Raw genomic sequence first — 22,187 nt, forward strand, 5'->3', positions numbered from 1 at the left:
AGCAGAAATGCTCAGGTTGAAACATGGGTGGAGTGAACCACAGCCCCTACTCCTTTCACCTGTATACCTGGGTTCCATAAAGACCAGTATGAAGACCTACTGGTGATTGATCTGTCATTTCCCGACTGTTTATAATACCTCTAGTTATATTTGTAACATGTTCTTATTGAACACCTGCTAGATTTTCTTTCTTCTCTAAGAAAAACGAACGGTAGCATTCTGGTCATATTGGATTCTATGATTACATTTTCACTTGGCTTTATTAACCTTTTGCCATTACATAATGTCCTTGTTTAGTTCTCTTAATAATTTTTACTATGGAATATAAAACAATTTAAAAAATGCTTATCTTACTCTTTGCTTACACATGCATGAAGAAACTTGATCTTTTAGTGTCTTTATATTTTATTGTATTAGGTATTTCTCTTTTGGCAAGTGATTATGGGGTTTTTGTCAATGACATTCTTTAATAGGGGATTTCAGACAGTTTTTATCTAATGTAGTAATTGGCAACTGAATTATAATACAACACTCTGTAAATTTATATTATTGTTATTCTTTTTTGCTCTCCTTAACCGATTACTTACTGGTTGTGGTACATATTACATATTTATCTTATAATAGACTATCTTTCAATCCATTTATCTATTTCTTAAACACTCTTCACACTGATATACTCTAATTCAGATGTTTTCATTATTATTATTATTAACTAAACATTTCGAGCTTGCTTAAACAGTTCATATGTACCAACATTTCTGTTTAACTCTTAACCCTATATTTCCTAACCACAGTTCTTTAATCTACTTTAGAAATGTGAATTGCATTATAAAATTGTATTCATAAGTCCAGTTTTTACTAAACTTTTTACTTTGTGTCATCAAATCTTTTTGTAATTCATTTATTTCTTGGAAGTCTTTTTCACTTATATATTTTCAAGTCTACTTTATCTTTGTGGTAATCTGTTATAAAATGATTTCAGATTTCCTAAGTCCTCAAATGTTTCCTTCTCTCTTAAGAGGCATTCCGTTTGGCCAGATAGTGTACTGGAATGATAGCCATATTTCTCTTAGCTATTATGAAGTTATCCTATTGTTAGTCTATGAATTAATTAAGGGCTGAAGTAGTTCCTGAACTCCCTCCCTGAAATGATATTATACATTCTGCATTTCAAGCTTAAAAAGCCACTATGTAAGAACTTTGGCTCCACACTCACTCTTTTTGAAACACTTCCTAATATTCATGCTGAAATTAGGTTTCAAATAAGGGAAATCTTTCTTATATCTTTCATTATGGTCTCTGTTTTGAAAGTCTTTACCTTTTCATGTAATGTTCTTATTATCCAAAAACATACTACATAAAAAGATAACAGAACCATTACTTTTTCTTTTTGATGTTCTCTTTACATCATTTTTCTGTGCCTTAGATTTATTTTGCTTGCTCATTAGTAGTATAGCTAATTCTTTGCTAGCTGGGTCAATTCTGTCCTTAAAGCCTCTATCCATGTTTCAATATCTCTCACCATCTTTCAGGATCTCACAGATTTTCAGGGTCAGAAAGGACTTAAAAGTCCTTCCCCGAATAAAAACCTCTTATTTTTAAGACAGATTCCATAATGCATTCCATTTACATTAAACTAGTTAACTTCAGAACATCTGTACTTGGTCAAAATCTTTCTGCTGAAGTAGAAATTCTGATATTATAGAAGTCTTACAATGTTTTTCTTCCCCTTTCCATCACACAGCAAAAATGGTCTATTAGGTACGCCACTTTGTTTTGCTTTCTTTTCATTTGTCTTGAAGTGTATTGTGTGGAGATTTTTTAGTGGGTTTTACTACTTTTCCTTCTACCACCCTCCTAACACTTTATAAGACAGAAGGTTTACATAACTAATACTTCAGGCCCAATTGTAATACTCACATATGACACTGGAGATATATGTTAGAATTGTAACACATGATCTTTTAATAGAAACAAGATCAAGTATAATGAACAGCATTTTTCTTCACATTCTCCAGAAACTGAAATTAATAACTGTATATCACCATAAGTGCTCAATAACATGTATTCTAATGTAATATATTTTGTTCATTCTTTTCCTTGCTATGTATATACTCCCAAGAAAAAAGTATCATAGCATAAAAACTAGCTTTGCAATATCTAATAACTATCTCCATTAAAAACACTTAAAGATTTGCCTTTTCATGAAATGTTATAATTTTTTTTCATAAAATCATGTATAGGTACATAATAAATTACTATTGTGTAATAATATCTTGGCAAAACTGAATACTTTTTCAAAAACTAAACTTCTATTATATATAAAATATTTTGGCATCTGAACAAATTCTATAAAGAAACATATTCTTTATCAAGATTTCACTTATCCAAGTATTTATTTTTGTTTATTTTACTCTTAAAAAGACCAAGTTTTCTAAATAGTGTATCTTTAAATTATTATCCAGGACTTCACTGGTGGCGCAGGGGCTAAGAATCCGCCTGCCAAGGCAGGGGACATGGGTTCGAACCCTGGTCCGGGAAGGTCCCACATGCCGCAGAGCAATTAAGCTCGTGCACCACAGCTACTGAGCCTGCGCTCTAGAGCCCGCGAGCCACAACTACTGAGGCTGTGTGCCACAACTACTGAAGCCCGCACACCTAGAGCCCATGCTCTGCAACAAGAGAAGCCACTGCAATGAGAAGCCCACGCACCGGAACAGAGTAGTCCCCGCTCACCACGACTAGAGAAAGCCCGTGCAGCAATGAAGACCCAATGCAGCCAAAAAAATTAATTAATTAATTAATTAATTTAAAAAAATTATTATCCAATGAAAAAAGACATGGTCAAAAATAATTCAATATCTGTAAAAATATTTTTACATGATGCTTATTAAAACTGTATCATAGGGATTTAGAGGCTTCTTCTGATCTTCCTGTTGGTTATTAGCCTTAAAACAAATGCATAAAATCCCTATAAACTAAACAAATTTACTCATTTTTTAAAAAGCAGAAAAACCTACCAAATCTTTATCATCAGTTTGTGTGCACTGTTGACTATTCTCACTTCTTTTTCATAAAAATATTGTTTGATCTAGGTATAGTACATTTTTTGGTGTATGTATTTTTTCTAGTTCTTAACATTAGATTTGCTATAAATATCAGATGGTCTTTCAAAGATTTTGTGAACTTAATATTAAAAACATATCACGGATGATCTACACCTCACGTTGTCAATCTGAATGAAAATGACACCATTATCAGCATCATCACTAACATATTTCTTACATTAGCTGCCAATACTATCAATTAGATATTTCACTGTTATTTTAGAAATGAGCATGTCACAAGCATGTCATTTGCCACTATTTTCTCTGGCTAGTAATAAATTCAAAGTGTTCTTTGACAAAGGACATCAATCAGGAGAGCAAAGAAACCTGAGTTCAAATGTAGATGGAGGCAATTATTAAAACTATAGCATAGAGACAAATTGCTTACCATTCCTAGGCCTCAATAACTCCCTTATCAAGCCGCTGAGAGGATTAAATGAAATAATGCATATAAAGCATTTAACACAGAGCATGGCACACACTAAGTAAAATATTTTAGCAGCAGTTGATCATGATGATGATGATTGTCTAAAAAAGATTTCAAGAACCATCCCTAGCAGTATGCCCCAGACACACTTGACTCATCTGCTACACTTTACCAGAGATTCTTTCTTTCATTCCTTTTTACTGTTCGATGTCCTACGTTCATAGCCTCCATAGTGAGGCTTTGGTAACATTACCTCTAAGAACTTCGTTAGGTAGCACTCAGAACACCTACAATGGACACTATGCCCTCCATGAGCCTCTTTCACACATGTTGTAGCTTCTGATTGCTCTTGCTTGATATAAATTTGCGGGAAGCTGCCTTTACTCCACACTAAGCATAGGAGAGAAAAATGGCCAGTGTCTCTGGGGAATAATTAACAAAAGACAGTTTGTTTCATCTTCATGATAAAATACAGCATCCCTATTAAAAGGCAAATTCATCATTCCCAAAAGTTGAATAGAATGACACTTTAAAAGTAATTCCAGCTGATTAAATTTAGGGTTCTGAAACAAAATTTAATTCATGAATATACTCTGCATCTTTCATTTGATTTTAAAATGTATAAATGTTCATTTAACTTTGAGCCCTTGCCTCTCAGTGTTCTATTCTGAGCTAGTCAAACAAGTGGTAGCAGGCATGCTGGGCTCAATAATACTGCCTCTCATATTTAAATACTCTTTTTCACTTGGATTGCAAATTAAAGACAGTCTCCTGAACACTGACACATTTTCAATGATTGATTTTGCAAAACGTGTTGATTTTTCCTACGCTGTTTTGCCTCTGTGTATGTCAACCTTGGCCTTCTTTTCTTGCTCCTTTGCAGCGCTGCTGTCTCTTTGAAGCCATTGTCTGCCTGATACGAAAAATGTACATTAAACCTCGCGACTAATTACATAGATAGAAAATTCCTGATCTCAAACACCCATGCCCAGAAACTGTAACAAAAGCTTCTGACTATGTACAAAACTCTTAATCAAACCTTTCATTCACTTGGATTAAAAGAAATTCCAATAATGTATTTTCTGCTAAAGTTGTCTTTATATCCTTTGAAAAGTGGATTTCTTATGCATGTTACATGCCTATAAGTCAATCCATTTAACATTAAACCCCATCTATTTCCTCCACAAAAGTTTATACTTGCTATTAGGTCTACTTCAATTAAGTGCTACTCAGTAAATTGTTTCATTCTAAACACAAAACTATTTACTCTTAATATAATGTCCTTTTCTTTTTTTTAACTCTCTCTGCACTAGGCATTAGCAAAGTAGACTTTCCCCAATAAATCGTATAATCTATGGATTAAGGCTTCTTGTATTTAAAAAACATACTTGGAAAGAGAATGAACAGAAACTTCTTTCCCCTCGAATTCCCCAAAATATACAAAACAATGTCTCTAAATCTAAAAGGACAGTGCCTTACACACATGCTGCATGTTATAGTATATAGAGAACAAAATTTCATCTCAGATCACCTAATTGTTGGGAAAATTGTTTTTCCTGAACAGACTAGTTTTAGAGTTAATTTAACCAATCATTTTTTTAAGCTATTGTATGCAAGGTCTAAACACTCTGAGAGAATACCTGCAAGGAGTTTATAATCTAGTGTTGATGGACGGTAAACAGCATACAAATGGCAATCATATGAAACAAGATAAGCACTGAGAAAGAGCACACTACAGGAAGGAACAAAGAGAGAATGAGAAAAGTTGTGGCTACTCCCCTGCTCGGCTCGTTAGCACGTTAGAATTTTCATAAGGCCTACCAGCCATCATTCGTTTCCACCAGCGATACTAGCAACAGACTCCCCTAGCTCCCGGTCTACCGAATCTAGGTACCCTACTCGATTAGGCTGCTGCTTGCCTTTTTGTAAGACCAACTCTCTTCTGTCTCTAGTTGTTGTTCATCTCCTGCAGTTACCAAGTGCAGTAAATGCATCACATGCCACCACATGACTATTCTGGGAAACCCTGCAATGACTACCAGTGTACCAACTGGCTAGTGCAACCCTGGGTATGAAATTTTAGTTGCTTGAAAATGATGCTTCAGAATGGAAAGATGAAAGGAGGAGGAGAAGGGAAGTAGCCACACTCCTCTTCAGAAATGGCCACGATACCTAAGCAGAGCAAGTCGGAGTAAGGTCTGCACATGAGCCAAAGCTTAGAATTTCATTGCCTTTGTTGGCTCACGTCACTTCTTTAATTAATGTCACTTTCTCTGGTTTAATATCAGAGCAAGTGACAAGAGTGCTTCTGGATGAATTGTGTTTTCTGAGGACTGTATGGCATACTCTCCCGCAGTCTGACAGAGGGACGTGCCAGTTTTACTTGGCAGTTACAATGCACCAGCTTTAGTTTTAGTAGTTTAATTTGTGGCAGTTATATGTTTTGAATACGTTGAAGTATTCACAATGGTCTCATGGAATCTGCTCCATAGATAAAGTTTACACAGTGGAAAAGAAAAAGCAATGGCTATAAGGTGATTATGAAAAAGCTTCTCTTGGCCACAGCTGGTCTTACAGGCATTCTTGTAAATTTAAGAGCATTTAGGGGATACGATTAAAGTGATCACAGGAATGATGCCCTTTTTTTTTTTTTTTTGCCCAGTTCTGTAGCTGGTGTGAGACGATCATAAGGAATATGATATTTAGAACTCAATTTTATGCAAAATCCATTATTCAAGAAGTGAAGTTTATATACATGATAGACATGCAATGAAATAAATGTTAGAATAGGAAGCTTTGTTACTTATGCATTAAGTTGGTTCTAACATTTTGGTAAACTAACTTTTTATTGATATAAAATTCAGAAGAATTTCTGCATTGAGGAGAAGGGACTAAACTTTTCCCCTTGGTTTGTTAAAGATCTGTCTGTTTCAGGCTGAAGTAATCTGAAGGTTTTTTATTTAGTTTTTCCTTCATCTCCTTTATACACTTTTGTGAAGCCTCATCAGCTCAGGGTGAGAGCTGCCACCAAGGAGTTCCAAACTTTACCTGCCCTTTCTAAATTTAGGGTTCTTTACTGCAGCAGGTTGAAGATCTGGCTTTGAATGCACCTGGCTCTGCTGGAGAACAGAAATATTCATCTCCACTGAATGCATGCTGCTTAAGTGCTGGAGGCCCTTGCGGGAGACTAACTCTCATTGGACACTTCATTACAATACTTTCTCTTCCCTACATGAAGTAGTAATTCTCATTCACCAAAGACAGAATTTTGCCTGACACAGCCACAGGAGCTCCTGTTTGACTTTCGAAATTAATCAACCTCGAAGCTGGAGTAGAAATGGCATGTCCTTTAACCTTAAGCACAAAAAGCTCTCAACAGACTGCAGTTTTTATATCCCTGGATGGGAGTTTGGGCCCCTGATACTTAAACTTGATGCACATACTGGGTTTCTGGCATGCTTTTGCCCATACCCATCTGCTAGGCTGGCACTGTGCCCATTCAGAAGGTGTGATGCCAGTTTCAATAGGGCATAGGTGCCAATCAAAGATGGGTTTGGAGGGGCAGCATGCAGAACTCAGCAAAAGTCAGCTCTTCTGCCAGAAGATCCTCCTGTTATCATATAATGCCAATGAAGGGCCACATGCTTCATTGCCTGAGATCACATTGCATCTGTAGATGTTTCTGGCCTTCAATGGATGTCTTTCTACGGAACCTTTTTCCTCAAGTATTACTTGATTGGAGATGTTAAAGAAAAGTCTACCTGACTAAATGAAGTCCACCTCTTTAAAAGAAACAATGGAAATCTTCAACAGTTTTCTTGAAATAATTGCTGCGTTTTGTGTCTTTCCTCCTAAAATACACTTTCACATAGAATACTGCATAGCGTACTCAGTTCACATAATGGAGTTATAAGGGACAAACTTTCTGAAGGACCACTAACTGCAAAACTATGTAAGCAGTGTAAGATCCACAAACACGTTGAATCATTGTTAAATGTGGATGGTGGACAAATTTTCATCATCCAAATAGCTAATTTCTAATGAATTCTCCCATTTAGAGCTTTAGAGTTTCTTAATTTTCTTTTCATTTATTTTATAAACATAGATATTCCTGTTTCTTAAAAGAAGGACCATACTTCCTACTCTTCTTCCATATCTAAAGGGAAAAAAAAAACCCTAAAACACTTCAGAAGCAAAAGTCTATCCTTATTTCATAAGGAAGCCAGAAGCTCCCGAAAGCTGGGAGTTTTTTTATTGTGTGGCAATAGAGGTGAACTCATTTCACGAAGAAGACATTTCCCTATAGCAAACAGGTTTCAAATTTAAAAACCTTGACCATTGTAAAGTTATAAGATAGTAACAGGTGCAGTGGAAGAGACATAATATATAAATCATTGAAGAACAGAGCAGTTTGTAAATCTTCCCTTAAGGCAAAAGAGTTTGAGAGTAGAAATGTTGAAACTGAAGACCCACAATATAAAATATGTTAAAAAGAAGATCAGACACTTACAAAAATGAAAGAGATAAGAAAAGGCTAAGTAAGCCTTAGAAGAACACTCTCTTTTTATACAAAGAATCCAAACTTTTGCAGATACTTAGATTTCTTAACTGATAAGTAAATGAACACTCTTTTAAAATTCAAAATTAATAGCCGATGGACAGCACATACAAAATTAAAATACAACTTCGAAGGACTTTAAGTATTCTTGTGAAAGGTATATCAAGTTTATTAAACTCACAAAATCCCAAGTGATCTCTTCTTCTGTTGAGATTATATCACCTATTACCTCTTACACCTTCATCTGAGAACTAATTTATCTTATATACTACAGTTTCTAGTACAAGTTATCCTTATTTCATATTTATTTCCTTCTTCTTTTCACCCACACAGTATCATCTGCAAAATTTCCTAGTAACAATTGTGGTTCCTAGTAAGCACTGTAACAGATAAGAGTAACTGCTTATCTCAAAGCCTTCTCTATAAAACACTGCCAAAATAACATTTAACACAGCAATATATAATGAAGCAGTATATGTTTCAGTAACTCTACTTTGTTGCTAGCATTATCATTAGGCTCTTCTGAACACTACTCTGCATACCTTAAAAATCAATCCATTCCAGCTTACTAGAAAGTACAATAAGTAAAAACCATACATGTATAAATAATCTTTTCTATTTCTTCATAAAAAGAAGTCTGTTTCTTCATCAATAAAATACGTGAGTTAAACTTTGATAATTTCTAAAACTCCTAGTCATCCTATCCTCTTCTCCCTGTCCTACCACCCCCCCACCAAAAAAAAAGATTTCTTCTGTTTCTAAAGAGCAAAATTGAGCTGATCTGAGAGGATTACCCAAAAAATGCATGGCAGTCACTTGAAGTCTAAACATTTATCCATAAATAAATGATTGATCTTAATGCTTCAAGAGAGCTAATTTTAGTTATAATAACATATTATTTAGAAAAGATAATGCTATTGATTTATTGTCAATAAAACATATAGAGATTTTTATATAGAGATTTTTTTAGATGACATCATGAGAGTTAATTTGTCTCAGTTTTTCTTGTGACTAAGAGTACATCTCTAAGATTACAGGCTGGAGTTAAGGGTAACATCTATAATTATGGAAGAGAATAAAGCAACTGGCTTGTGTGGATTAAGCAGCCCAATCTATCTCCATCTCTCAGGCAAATAACTGTTGAACATCTAGTCTGTGCTTGATGTTCCAAAGATGTTAAATTGTCATGGTTATGCTCAAATTCAAAAAACTAAAACTTACACAGATAAATCATTTCTATTTGTACTAATATAAGAAGACTTCATGAGTACTTGAAGAATTTGGCTGAAGTTTATTACCTGTAATTCTGTTTTTCTAGATTTTTGACTAATTTCTGAAACACGGTATCTTTCATATCTGAAACATAAGATAACAGCTTAAATGAGAACTTTTCACTATGTCATCATGGCTACTATTGTAAATTTTAGTGGGAAAAATAGATAGAGGTTGGTAAGTAAAATGTCATTCTACTGACATTCTCTTATGTTCTTAGTTTTACCACATTCAGTAGCTAAATCCATCACAGTCCATGGCAGGACAAATGGAAAAACTCTCCAGTAGATGTCTTTGTCACCATCCTAATCTCCTGCGGTAACAGACACTGAATTTAGAGTTCAACTATCACTGAGAATGGGAAATTCTAAATAAATAAATAAATTACATTGAATTGCTTATCGAGTTCCAAGTTCTTTAAAAACCGTATCCTATTTAATCATCACTATTATTATTACCCTTATCATACAGAATAGAAACAAAGACTCGTGAATAGGTGAAAGTCACTCAAGTTTGCAAAAGGCTCAGTCAAATTCAACCCAAATTTGCCTAACACCAAAGCCCATGCTTTTATTCGTGCAATTCTCCCTTAGTTTGCTTGGTTCTATGTTATACCTAGCACTAAAGTAGAATTCAAACTCTTAGTTCTCTCTCCTGAAGTTTTAGAAATTTTTTTCACTTATTTGATCCCAAAATAACAGCAATTTTTTCCACCCCCTAAACCAGTTTCCATTCTCCCGTTTCCCCTCCTCTCTTTTCATATACAAAGAAAGAACTTTGTCTTGTATTCAGACTTTTCTTTTCCTTCTTATTACTATTTCTATTAATGCTACAGGCACATTATTTCTCCAAGTCAAGAGTAAATATAAAATATTTCTGCCCCTTCCCCTTTCCTTCTTTCTGACTACTGAAAAGGCCTTGGAGATTGATCTCAAAGCTCGAGGACAGCTGTACACACACAATGGGTTAGACACAGCGGTTAGCTTCTTCTCAGCCTTTGGTGACAAATGCTGATGAAGTGTCTGCTGAAAGAGTATATCTGGCAAATATGATGCTTAAAAAGAAACTGGACACAAAGGTACTAAGGAAACCTGAATTTACCTACTTCTTCATTTATATATACAGGAAGTGATGAGAACCATGGTAAAATGCAAAAACATGATATAATTTCATATGGATTTGCTTAGCTTTGAAAATAAGTAAAAGCTAATTTTAATGAAGTTGTTGCTGATGGCATCTCACTGAAGAGCTGATCTTATGATTTATGAATGCCACTTTTGATAGAACAATAACAACACTTGGAACACACAGCTTTATTATATATTCTGAAGTATGGAGACTTTTCCTCAAAACAGCTAAACATTTCTTTAAAGTCCTTCCCCCAACGTGTGCACTTGCTTATATTTCCAGGATCCAGGTTCTGAAATTCAGATAGTAGGGGGTATTTCATAACATATGAAACCTTGAAAATTGTTGCAAAGTAAATCTTACTGAGAAAAAAATAAGTAAAAAAATATGTGCAGTACTTGGACTGAAAGAAGCAAAGATTTTTCTGTATTTAAATAGGGACAAATAAATCATATGCCTAAGCAAATAAATTCCTTTTTCACAACAGGAACCACACAAGTAGTGAGTATGTATACACATATATGTACACATACATATATGTATTATGTGTATAGACATATAATTTAACTTTAAACATGCACTTAAATTTAAATACATATTAACACATATAATGTGTACATCTAAAAAAGAGATGGGCTTCCCTGGTGGCGCAGTGGTTGAGAGTCCGCCTGCCGATGCAGGGGACACGGGTTCGTGCCCCGGTCTGGGAAGATCCCACATGCCGCAGAGCGGCTGGGCCCGTGAGCCATGGCTGCTGGGCCTGCGCATCTGGAGCCTGTGCTCTGCAAGGGGAGAGGCCACAACAGTGAGAGGCCCGCCTACCGCAAAAAAAAAAAAAAAAAAAAAAAAAAAAGAGAAAAGAAATAAGACCATCACAATCAATGCTTTTCTGTAGTTCTTTGAAATTACTCAAATAATCCAAACATTAGAAAACTGAAAGTGTAACTGATAAGCTGTGCGATCCAAGGCTATAGCTCAGCCACATCAGAAATAATTTATTCAACTCCATTTCTCTGACCTTGAGTCAAGACAATGTACTAGAGATCCTTACTCTCTGACATACGAGAGCATTCACTAGTTCAGAGTCTCAACCAACACTTATTCTACAAAGAATTCTATTCTGTGTAGACCCAAGTACTCTCAGGGTCTTTATCTGCACCATCCAATGTGGTAGCCACTACCTATACGTAGCTATTGACCACCTGAAATATGACTAGACACATCCTGGATTTTAAAGACTTTAACTAAAAAAGTGAAATATTTCCTTTTTTTAATATTGATAACATGTTGGAATTATAATACTTTAGATATATTGTATTTAATAATACATATTATTTAATTAAATTTCACTTGTTTCTTTTTACTTTTTTTTTAATGTGGCTCCTAGAAAATTTTACTTTACATACATGGCTTGTATTACATTTCTGTTGAACAGTGCTGTCTATGTCACTCAATCTAGTACTTAGAATCATAGCATTTTTCAAGAAAGTTCAAATCCTTTAAATGGGGAAGCTGTTCTTTATTTAACCCATGCAATAATTTTGTGTTGGTCTTATCTTTCCAACTAGATTAGACACTCAGGTGATTACTAAGTTACTTACTGACTGAATTTCATCCATTTGTTCAAAACTACAATCTTAATTTTATCAGAAGAGAAGCTTTATCCTTCATGATCCATGAAACATGTTTGTGTGAGAAGGGTGGCAGAATATGCCACCCTAAAATATGCCTCTTTGGCATAAGGATTATTTTGAACTAAAGGCATTTGAAAAATAGCAAATGTAGGGAGAGGCTTCCTCTGAACTCCCTTTATTTGCCTAAAGACAGAGCCTCTAAAAAAAAAAAAAAAAAAACTCCACTGTTTTAAATTCCCTCCAGGAGCGCTTCATCAACCAGGAAAGACTGACTCATCACAGAAGAGATGAGAAGTTGACACCACTCCCAAACTTTGTTATAAACTATCATAGCCCCCATCTACTCTTCTAAGGGCTATTAATCTTTCCTAAAAATCATTTACTGTTCCTTAAGTGGCCTGTATCTCCCCTTCCCTTATTAAGACAGTATGTAAGCTCTCAAATCTCACCGTGTTTTAGGGTATTTATTCACTTTTTTTCCTGATATTACTGTGCAAGTAACATTAAAAAAATTAATAAATTTGTATACCTTTTCTCCTGTTAATCTGCCTGTTGTCAGTTTATTTCATAAACCCAGGTATCAAGCTTAAGAGGGTAGAGGGAAAGTCCTTCCTTCCCTACACTTTGAAATGTTTAATGAGGAACCCAAGATTCCTCCAAAGAAGGTTTTTTACCAACTTCTTAAATTCTTACAGACACACATATAATGAGTCAATATATTTAGAAGAACTGCTCCTTGAGAGCATATTTTTAATCACTAATATTTATCTTATTTTATTCATTAAATCTCATCTTGTAATGGATATTTCTTGATCATTAAACTACAGATACAAGGTAGCCCTGAATAATCCTTTTAAAGTCAGTGTAATTTTTAAATTTTTAAACGTAGTGTAAAAGTATACTCAACTCAGGTTCCTTACCTGTACCAAAGAACACAAAAACTAAATGAGTGTCTATTTTCTTAATTATCCCAAGATAGGGGCTTCCCTGGAGGCACAGTGGTTAAGAATCTGCCTGCCAATGCAGGGGACATGGGTTCAAGCCCTGGTCTGGGAAGATCCCACATGCCGCGGAGGAACTAAGCCCGTGCGCCACAACTACTGAGCCTGCACTCTAGAGCCCGCGAGCCACAACTATTAGCCCGAGTGCCACAACTACTGAAGCCCGCGCTCCTAGAGCCCATGCTCCACAACGAGAAGCCACAGCAATGAGAACCCTGCACACCGCAACGAAGAGTGGCCCCCCTTCGCCACAACTAGAGAAAGCCCGCGCACAGCAACAAAGACCCAATGCAACCAAAAATAAAAAACAGTAAATAAAAAATAAATTAATTAAAAAAAACAATTATCCCAAGATGGCATGTAACTAGTACCATTCTAGATGTACAGAAGTTAATTCATTCCACGCAATAGATGCCTTGAGGTATGAAGGCCCAGTTCTCCAGTGAGGCCTAGTTAAGAAATGACCAGAACCCTGTACTACTTAAATATTAATGATTAAGATTCACAAATGGAAAGTGTTTGTATTCATACAGTTGTATTCTCTGAGCTGTAAAAAGCAATGTTTCCAGGAAAACACTCTCAAAAAAGAACATTAACATTTTGTCTGGCAGACTGTGTAACTATGCTCTGAAAAGACTTCTAAGAGTCATTCAGAAAAACATGGACAACAAGGACTGGGGTCAGTCATGTCTTGAACCTAGACATTTTACTAAACATTATCTTCATACTACTTAGAAAAGTACATTTATGGATTATATCTTATTTCAAAGTTTCAATTTTCAAAATACTATTAAGAAATCACAGTTATAGTCACATATATAAGAATATTTGGTGATTTATACTTTACCTAAATATATCAAACCAAATCCTCCAGAGCCAATCATCTTGCCCAGCACCCACTGTTTTCCTTCCATATCATCCAGGACCTTGCCTTCTGGAAGTGGAACAGGAAGTCTGTATTTCTCTTTTCTTCTTGGTGGCATCACTTCTGTTGGCAGAAGGGGTGAAATAGTGATTAAAAATAAAAACAACAACAAAGAAAACTCCAGATAAAATACATTTCTTAAAATGTCTTCTATGGGGCACTTTCCCAGGTTCCCAGAAATTAGGATTCTGAAGTCAACTGGGCTTAGGAAAGCCCACACATTTTATTCAAATTGGAGATTCACCAACATTACAATATTGAAATCTAAGAGGCACTGATGTTAAAAAACAAACAAACCTGCTGAACCTCACTTAACATTTCCGAAATTCAGTTAGGCAGTCAAAATATCTATTAACAGGGGCTTCCCTGGTGGCGCAGTGGTTGAGAGTCCGCCTGCGGATGCAGGGGACACGGGTTCGTGCCCCGGTCCGGGAAGATCCCACATGCCGTGGAGCGGCTGGGCCCGTGAGCCATGGCCGCTGAGCCTGCACGTCCGGAGCCTGTGCTCCGCAATGGGAGAGGCCACAACAGTGAGAGGCCCACGTACCGCAAAAAAAAAAAACAAAAAAAACCTATTAACAGTGCAGAATACACCTCAAGAAATGAGTTAACAATCTCCAATTACAAAAAGAAAATAAATTTCATATATATGAAAATAGTCCTTTCATTGAGAATGCTAAATGTCAAAGATGAGGTTTTCAGTCACTAGGAAAGAAAATACAGCTTTTGACCGGGAGAACATGGACGACGGTAATGTACATCATTACCAAGCCCAGCAACTGACACAGAGTAGGTACTCAGTAAATATCTGTTAAATGAGCGAAGCACTGGGTTTTCATGGATGTATAACTAAGCAGAGCACGAGGCCACTGTGCAGTTTCAGGGTTGGCACACTACTCTTTCAGCTTCTTTCTGTTCCTCTATATCCTGTCCCTTCCCCACCCTCACCAGTGAAAACTGCCCTGTCTTAGAAATTAATACAGTACTGCCAACAACAAAAGTATGGACTCCATAGTATAGCCATACAACTTTACCCAATTAATTTTAATTGTACACAGGTTAGTGAATTGCACCAGAGATTTTTGAGTCGGAAGAGAAAAGTTCTTCGGGAAAAACACACACACACAGCATACAGGCCTGAAACTAACTGTGAAAGTAACTGCCATCCTCTAAGTATTTCCAAAGAATTTTTTAAAACTGGTGAGTGCTTTTGAAATAAAAGTAAAGTTTTCATTGTATACGCTATCCATCTTCGGAATGAGAAGGTTTCTGTTCCTTTTAGTAGGTTTTCCCTGCTTCACTTACTTTAATCAACGCCCTATCTTTTACTCAGCAGCAACACCCCAGGTAGAGCAAAGGAACACAGCAGAAATCTTTAACAATATTCACCTGTCCTCTTCCTAGCGCGAACACAAGGGAAGCCAGGAATTTAAATGAACGATGCCCAAAACAGGAAAAGTTTTAACCAGTACTTTATATATACTGACCAGTACTTTATGTACTGGGGCCCAACATTTATTTGCTGATTTAAAACCTAAAGTCTACAGAGAACAACTTTTCAGCAGGGCATAAATTCTCAATCAGTATAAAGAAGACAAACACAGTTTGGGGGCAACTCTGTGGCATCAGAACTTGAGACCTGAAAGGTGACTGACTATACAATGCGCATTCTGGGCATGGATGCGGAGTCCAAGTTCACAGGAGGAAGTGCCAGCCTCCTCTCAAGGCCAGTACCGACACAGACATCCCTGCTGCTTTGGGGTCCCCTCCCAGGGCTGCGATGAAAAGTGCTCAACACGAGTTTCCGGGGAGAAACCGCTACCCAGAGGCCTGAACCCGAGCCAAGACTGGGCTTGGGGCGGCCATGGCGGAGGACCGTGAGAGCGGAGGCAGGGGCGGGGCAGCGCGGCCCACCGCCCGCCTGTGCCCGCTCGTCGGCCCAGGACACCCCCACGCCCGGCCTGCCCGAACCACCCGAAGCTCGCCGGCGTCTGGAGACTCACTTCCCGACTCAACCTCCCTCTAGACCGACGAAAAGAGAAACCCAATCTCCTTGCCCGCCTCACTCCTCCGCCCCACCCTCTGGGCGAACGGGAGTTGAAGGGGCGCCAGGTTCACGCACTGAGTTAGAAAAAAGTCAGGACCAACCGCGAAAGCAGGTACCGCTGCCCGTCCGGGGCTGGGGCGCGGCCCGGAGGCCCCGGCGTCTCTCTCCGACCGCAGCTCCTCCCCAGGCTGGGGCGCCACGCGGGACGGGCAGGCGGAGAGCGGGGCGCGGAAGTGTGGGGTCCCGACGCGACCCCCAGGAACCGGGGACGAGAAGAGGTTAACCAGGCCCTCCGCGTCCCCGCCGCCAAACCGCGCGACGCCTCCCGCCGGCCTAGCAGGGCCGGGCGGGGCCGCGGGCCTCCAATCCCGCGGGGAGGCGGGCCCGGAGCCGGCGCGGCCCGCGGAAGGGGCCAAACTAACTTCTTGCACCTGGGCCCGCGGCGAAGCGCGCGCCCGACACAGCTCGCTTCTGGGCGGAGACTCCGGCCCGGGGCCCACGGAGCCTCGCTTAGGCCGCAGCCAGCGTTCTCGTTCAGGAGGCCTGTCAGCGCTCGGGGACGCAGAGACGAAGAGGCGGCGGCGGGTCTACACCATCACATCAGTTTGGTGTGCATTTGTGTAGAAGGAATTTCAGGTCTCTTGTACCATGATCTCGGTACCTAGAGTTTTCAAGTCAACGGGCCGGTGCTTACTGAGCATTTACCCGGGCAGCCACTCACACTGGCCAGGCCTCTAGAGCAAGAAGCCTGTGTGAGCAGGAAGGTCTATAACACTGTGTTTAAGTTCTCAGAGGCATATTGGCTCAACATCCATTTACTAGTTGGATAATCTTGACTAAACGTAATTACTTTACAAAACTTTCTTTTTCTTTTTTTTGGTCTGTGAAATGGAAATAACCCTAGTTATTCAGGTTAAGAAGGTTTGTTAAAGAAAAACTTATTCCGACATTTCTTAAAATGGTAAGGAAGACTATTCAAAACTCTTGAAATAGGAGAAAGAGCTATGCTAAATTCCAAATACAGCAAAGAAAAGCGGGAATTCATAGCCGAGGACCTGGGTGGGGGTCAGTGGATGGAAAATTACTAAGAGGAAATATCAGGGGAGAGGAGAGGATTCTGGTTAGATAGTGCTAACAGAATTCCTGCTGAAGACAGGCCAAGGTGATCAGACATCATCGGGGGCGGGTGGTGGAGGATGAGGAACTGGATTAGATATGGAGAATGGAGAGGTTCTGGCTAAACTTAGCAGGATGTTTGCTAAAATTGGACAGTATAGAGAGAAAATGGAAGTCCAAAAGTCAAGGCCTATTTGAGTAAGAGTTCAGGGGAGCCTAAGTAGAGTTTGGTCAAGAAGCCTAAGTAGAGTTTGTCAGGTTATCGGTTATAAGATTATGATGATAATTAAGTGAAAGAAATAAGTAGTTTTCTAACATATAATAAGGACTCATAGTTAGCTTATAATATTTTAGGTTAGGCAAAATAAATGCGCAGAAAGCAATTCTTAAACAATACATCAACATCTTATATGGGAAGTCAGTAATTGCTTGGGATGCAAATACTGGAAGTCAAAATCCTTTAATGACTTTGATGGAATAGGGTTTTAAGACTTCCTACGTCTATCAAACTGTCACCAAATGAAAGATGGCATGAGAAGACTCTTTTTAAAAATCTCTGATGTGGATAAAAAAGCATTTTTAAAGAAACTCAATAGTCTATACATAGAATAATCATGCCCTTTAAGATAGTCACTCACTAGTCTAACAACATCCATTCTTATTTCTATAAGATATATATGTAACAGATGCTATTGTTTGCCTGCCCAAACGTTTATATGGGCATTAAATCTGCCATTCCAAATTTGTTCAGGTTTCTACCCACTGCCCAGGTTACGATCTTTGGGAAGATGCAACAACAGCACCAGGCACAACAGATTACTCTTAAGGGGTCATACATGGCTCCTCTGTTTCATACCTATATATACCTAGTATGTTAGTTTCATAGCCCTTTCCCACTGCTATAATAGAATACCACAGACTAGGTGGTTTGTAAACAACAGAGATGATTCCTCACAGTCCTGAGTCTGGCCAAGTTCATGACTCAGTTACCTCCCAAAGGCTCCTGCCTCCAAATACCATCACCTCGGGGATTACGTCTCAACATACAAATTTTAGGAGAACACAAACATTTAGTTCATAGCAGTTCGTAAATCCTGTTAGCTCAGCCTTCAAAATATATCCAGAATCCATCACTTCCTACCACTCCTATTTCTATCTTTCTGGTCCAAACCATCATGTCCTTCCTGGATACTGGTAGTACCCTCCTAAAAGCTATCATATTTCTTACCCTTCTACCCCTCAGTCTATTCACAACAAACAGCCGCATGATCTTTTTAAAAGCTTAGACCATTTCTCTGCTCAAAACTCTTCAGTGACATTCTAATTCAGTCACTGTCAGCCAGTCCTCACTATGACCTAAAACAGTGTTTTTCAACCTTGGTACTACTGACATTTGGGCCAGATAATTCCTTGTTGACAAAGGGGAGGATAGTCAAAAGTGGATTCTCCTGTGCATTGTAGGTTACTTATCAACACCCTGGGCCTCTGTAGTACTACAGGTTGTGACAACCAAAAATGTCCCCCAGACATTACAAAAATTTGTAAATTTTGCCAAAATTGCTGCTGGTTGAGAATGACTTACCTACAATGATCTACATGTTTCTGTACCTCCCCCATTTCCTGTTACTTTCTGCAACCACTGTGGCCTCCTTGCTGTTCTCAGGACTATTGCACTTTTCATTCTGTCTGGACCACTCTTCAATCTGATATCTGTATGGCCTACTTTATCACCTTCTTCAGGTCTCCTATACAAAAGTCAACTCCGTGAGCCCTTTCCTAACTAACCTATCTAAACTTTCAACCTACCCACAATACTTCATAGTCCCTTTTCCTTTTTCCCTCCCAGTGCTTAATACTGTACAACAACATATTATACCGGTTACTTATTTATTTTGAAAATAGGCAAATAGTATTCTTCAGTAAATTGTATGCTCCATAAAAGCAGGCAACAATTTTTACTCTTCTCATCACTACTGTACTCCTAGCCCCTAGAATGCATATAGAAAACGTGCCATTTTCTTGTTAAAAGAATAAATGAGTGATGGTGGTCCCATTCCTCTTTCCACTGATTGATTTAGACAGGAAGCATGTATGAAGTGTAGGTAATAAGAGATGAATAAAAGTTTCCTGTACACTTCTATGAAGAGATGGTCTCTCCTGCATGTCATTCCAAATGTGATGCCTGGAATTTTTGCAGTCATCTGTGACCATGAGTTTAGAACAAAGTACAAATCTAACACACTAGAAATTGCAGAACATTCAACAAATGAGGTTAGAACACTTAGAACATCTATCTATTATCTATCTATTTATCTATCACATCTATTATAGAAAGAAAGAGAGGAAAAAAGAAAAGAACCTCAACCCATAATTTATACCCCACATAAAAATTAACTTGAAATTGATCATAAACCTAAATCTAAATACAAAAGTTAAAACTATAAAACTTTTGGAAGAAAACCTGGGAGAAAGATTTTATGACCTTGGATTTGGTAAATCTTTGTAATCTTTGAATTTGTGTAATTAGAATGTACCCGGGGGGGGGGGGAAGCTGAAAACCTATATGAAGAAACTGATAAATTAACTTAATAAAAATTAAAAATTTTGCTCTTCACAAAGCACTAAGATACCCAGTTTTAGTAAGTATGTGGAGTAACTGGAACTCTCTTACACTGGTAGTAGGGATCCAAAATAGTACAGCTATTTTGGAAAACAGTTTGTCAGTTTTTTGTAATGTTAAACATATAATTAGCGTATGACCCAGCATTCATGTTCCTAAGTGTTTACTCAAGAGAAATGTAAACCTCTATCTACACAACAACTTGTATGTGAACATTTATAACAACTTCCTATGTAATAGTCAACAACTGGAAACAATTCAAATTCCCATCAACTAGTGAATGGGTATACAAATTGTGGTATGCAATATATCTCCTACACAATGGACTATCACTCAGCAATAAAAAGGAACAAACTATTGATATAAGCAACAACCTGGATGGATCTCAAAAACATGATGCTTTGTGAAGGAGAGAAGATGCAAAAGAGTACATGCTGTATAATTCCATTGAAATTGGCAGGGCTTAGGTTGGGAGGATGGGATTGACTGCAAAGGGGCTAACGGAACTTTTTGGAATGATAGAGGCGTTTAATTTCTTGATTGTGGTAGTGATTATATGATTATACATTTGCCAAAATTCATTTAATTGTACACTTAAAATTCATGAATTTTTTTTGTAAGTTATGCTTCAATAAAACTGACTTAAAAGAATGACTGAAGAGAAAGATAGAAAGAACCTGAGTCCTTGAGACCATTATTACTCATTCAGCTAACCTTGAAGCCACCATACCTTTCATATTCATGCATGAGTTATCAAGTACCCTTGTTGTTTAAGCCACTTAGCATTGGTTTTTATGTTTCTCATAGCCAAAATCTTCCTAACAGATAAAATACAGTTTCAAGCACTAATGAAATTAAAATGTTAATAAATTTGTACTAAATAAAAATGAGAACAGAAGTGCAGGTAAACCTGTATTGAGAAGATGAGGGGTTTTTTAAGTGTTGGGATTTAATGCAGAATTTTATAATTCTGAGCATATTGCTGTGTGTATGTTTCAAGATGAAAACTGACAGAATATAGAAATACAAATTTTGGAACTAGTGAAAGAACATCTTCTGAATGAACATGATGAGAAACAAGAAAGAAAAAAGAATCTAGGCATGAAAGCACTGAAGTATGAGTCATCTGAAGGAAAAAAATAGGAAAACAAGGTTTTCAGACAACGCTATTTTGATAGATCTCACAGACTATGAATGATTCACCACAAACACACACAAACAAAAGGACTTTCTTGGAGGTGTTCCAACTTGTAGGTATGGCATGGGTTCTGCTTTTCAAAGAACCAGGTGCTGTAGAAATGCTTACACTGGTTCAAAGAAAGAAGAAAAACCTAACCATTTAGAGAACATACTTTACAAGGCAAAGATCATTTCAAATCAATTAAAGTGTTAAAGATGTTGCATAGACAAAACATTTAGAAAAATCCAATCTTTGTTATTTAATGTGAGAAAAGGAGATCACTTCACTGGAAACATTTTGCCTGCCAAAGAAGCTAGTTTTGTTTTATAAAAATCGGGAGGCCATTTGCACTCATAAATGTGCAATCCCTGGAGAGCTAAGCAGTTACTGACACAGAAATTTTGAAAATAATATTATTCAGATAAATGGAATCTCAAAGCTATCAGATAAACAATCAGACCAAATAGCTATGCTCTTTGCATTCTTCACGTACAAGACCATTACAAGGTGTGAACTTGTTTGTCCAAAAGACATAATTCTTGATTGTCCATATAAATGAAAGACAATACAAAAAACTTTCTTTGTCATTTGTCAGTATGTCAACGACTCCATAAAATATTTTCCAGAGATATTATTCAGTAGAGCCCCGCTGCTAAACAACTGTAAGTAAATATGTATTGAATTATCTCTCAAACAATTGAATGTGGTAAAACCTAAAATTGGTTAGTCAAAAGTGGTGCTAGTCCTACTGTATCCATTCCCCTAATACATGCATCATAAAAGGTTAATTAATCATAAGACTATATTCACCCTTTACATCCTCTTTCTCCCCAACTAACATGCCTGCAATAATCAAAACTATGAACTGGAAAAGGAGGAAGGAAACTTGCTGAATGATTTTTAAGCAGAAGCTGTGCTTTCAATAATAAAATTGATGATATATTCAAAGCAGAGGTAAGAACAGTATTCCCATGTGTCCTGTAGGCCATGCTTTTAGGCTTTTTTTCCCTGTGTTTGCAGCACCACTATCTTTCAGTTTTTATTCTAAGGTCCTATAGGCCTTGATCTCAGGTCATCTGAGATAAAATTATGAAGGATCTTAAATGCTTGATAAGGAGTTTGGGTTTGACATTACAGATCTGTGCTGTCCAGTACAGTAGCTACAAACCACT

General features: G+C 37.5%; 1 protein-coding gene across 2 annotated transcripts in view; it reads right to left on the bottom strand.

The window, feature by feature from the left end:
• The window catches only part of VRK2 (VRK serine/threonine kinase 2), a 97,668-nt gene extending 81,154 nt beyond the window's left edge, over positions 1 to 16,514 (bottom strand). For both annotated transcript variants that reach the window (XM_081254626.1, XM_081254625.1), the window contains exons 1-2: positions 16,201 to 16,514; positions 13,975 to 14,115 (exon numbers count right to left, since the gene is read on the bottom strand). In XM_081254626.1, the coding sequence (XP_081110752.1) occupies positions 13,975 to 14,110 (136 nt within the window). In that variant the 5' untranslated portion in view covers positions 14,111 to 14,115; positions 16,201 to 16,514. The remainder of the gene's footprint in view (positions 1 to 13,974; positions 14,116 to 16,200) is intronic.
• Between the last annotated feature and the right edge of the window lie 5,673 nt (positions 16,515 to 22,187).

Source organism: Mesoplodon bidens, assembly GCF_964165515.1.
Source record: "Mesoplodon bidens genome assembly, chromosome: 14".
Classification (NCBI taxonomy): Eukaryota; Metazoa; Chordata; class Mammalia; order Artiodactyla; family Ziphiidae; genus Mesoplodon; species Mesoplodon bidens.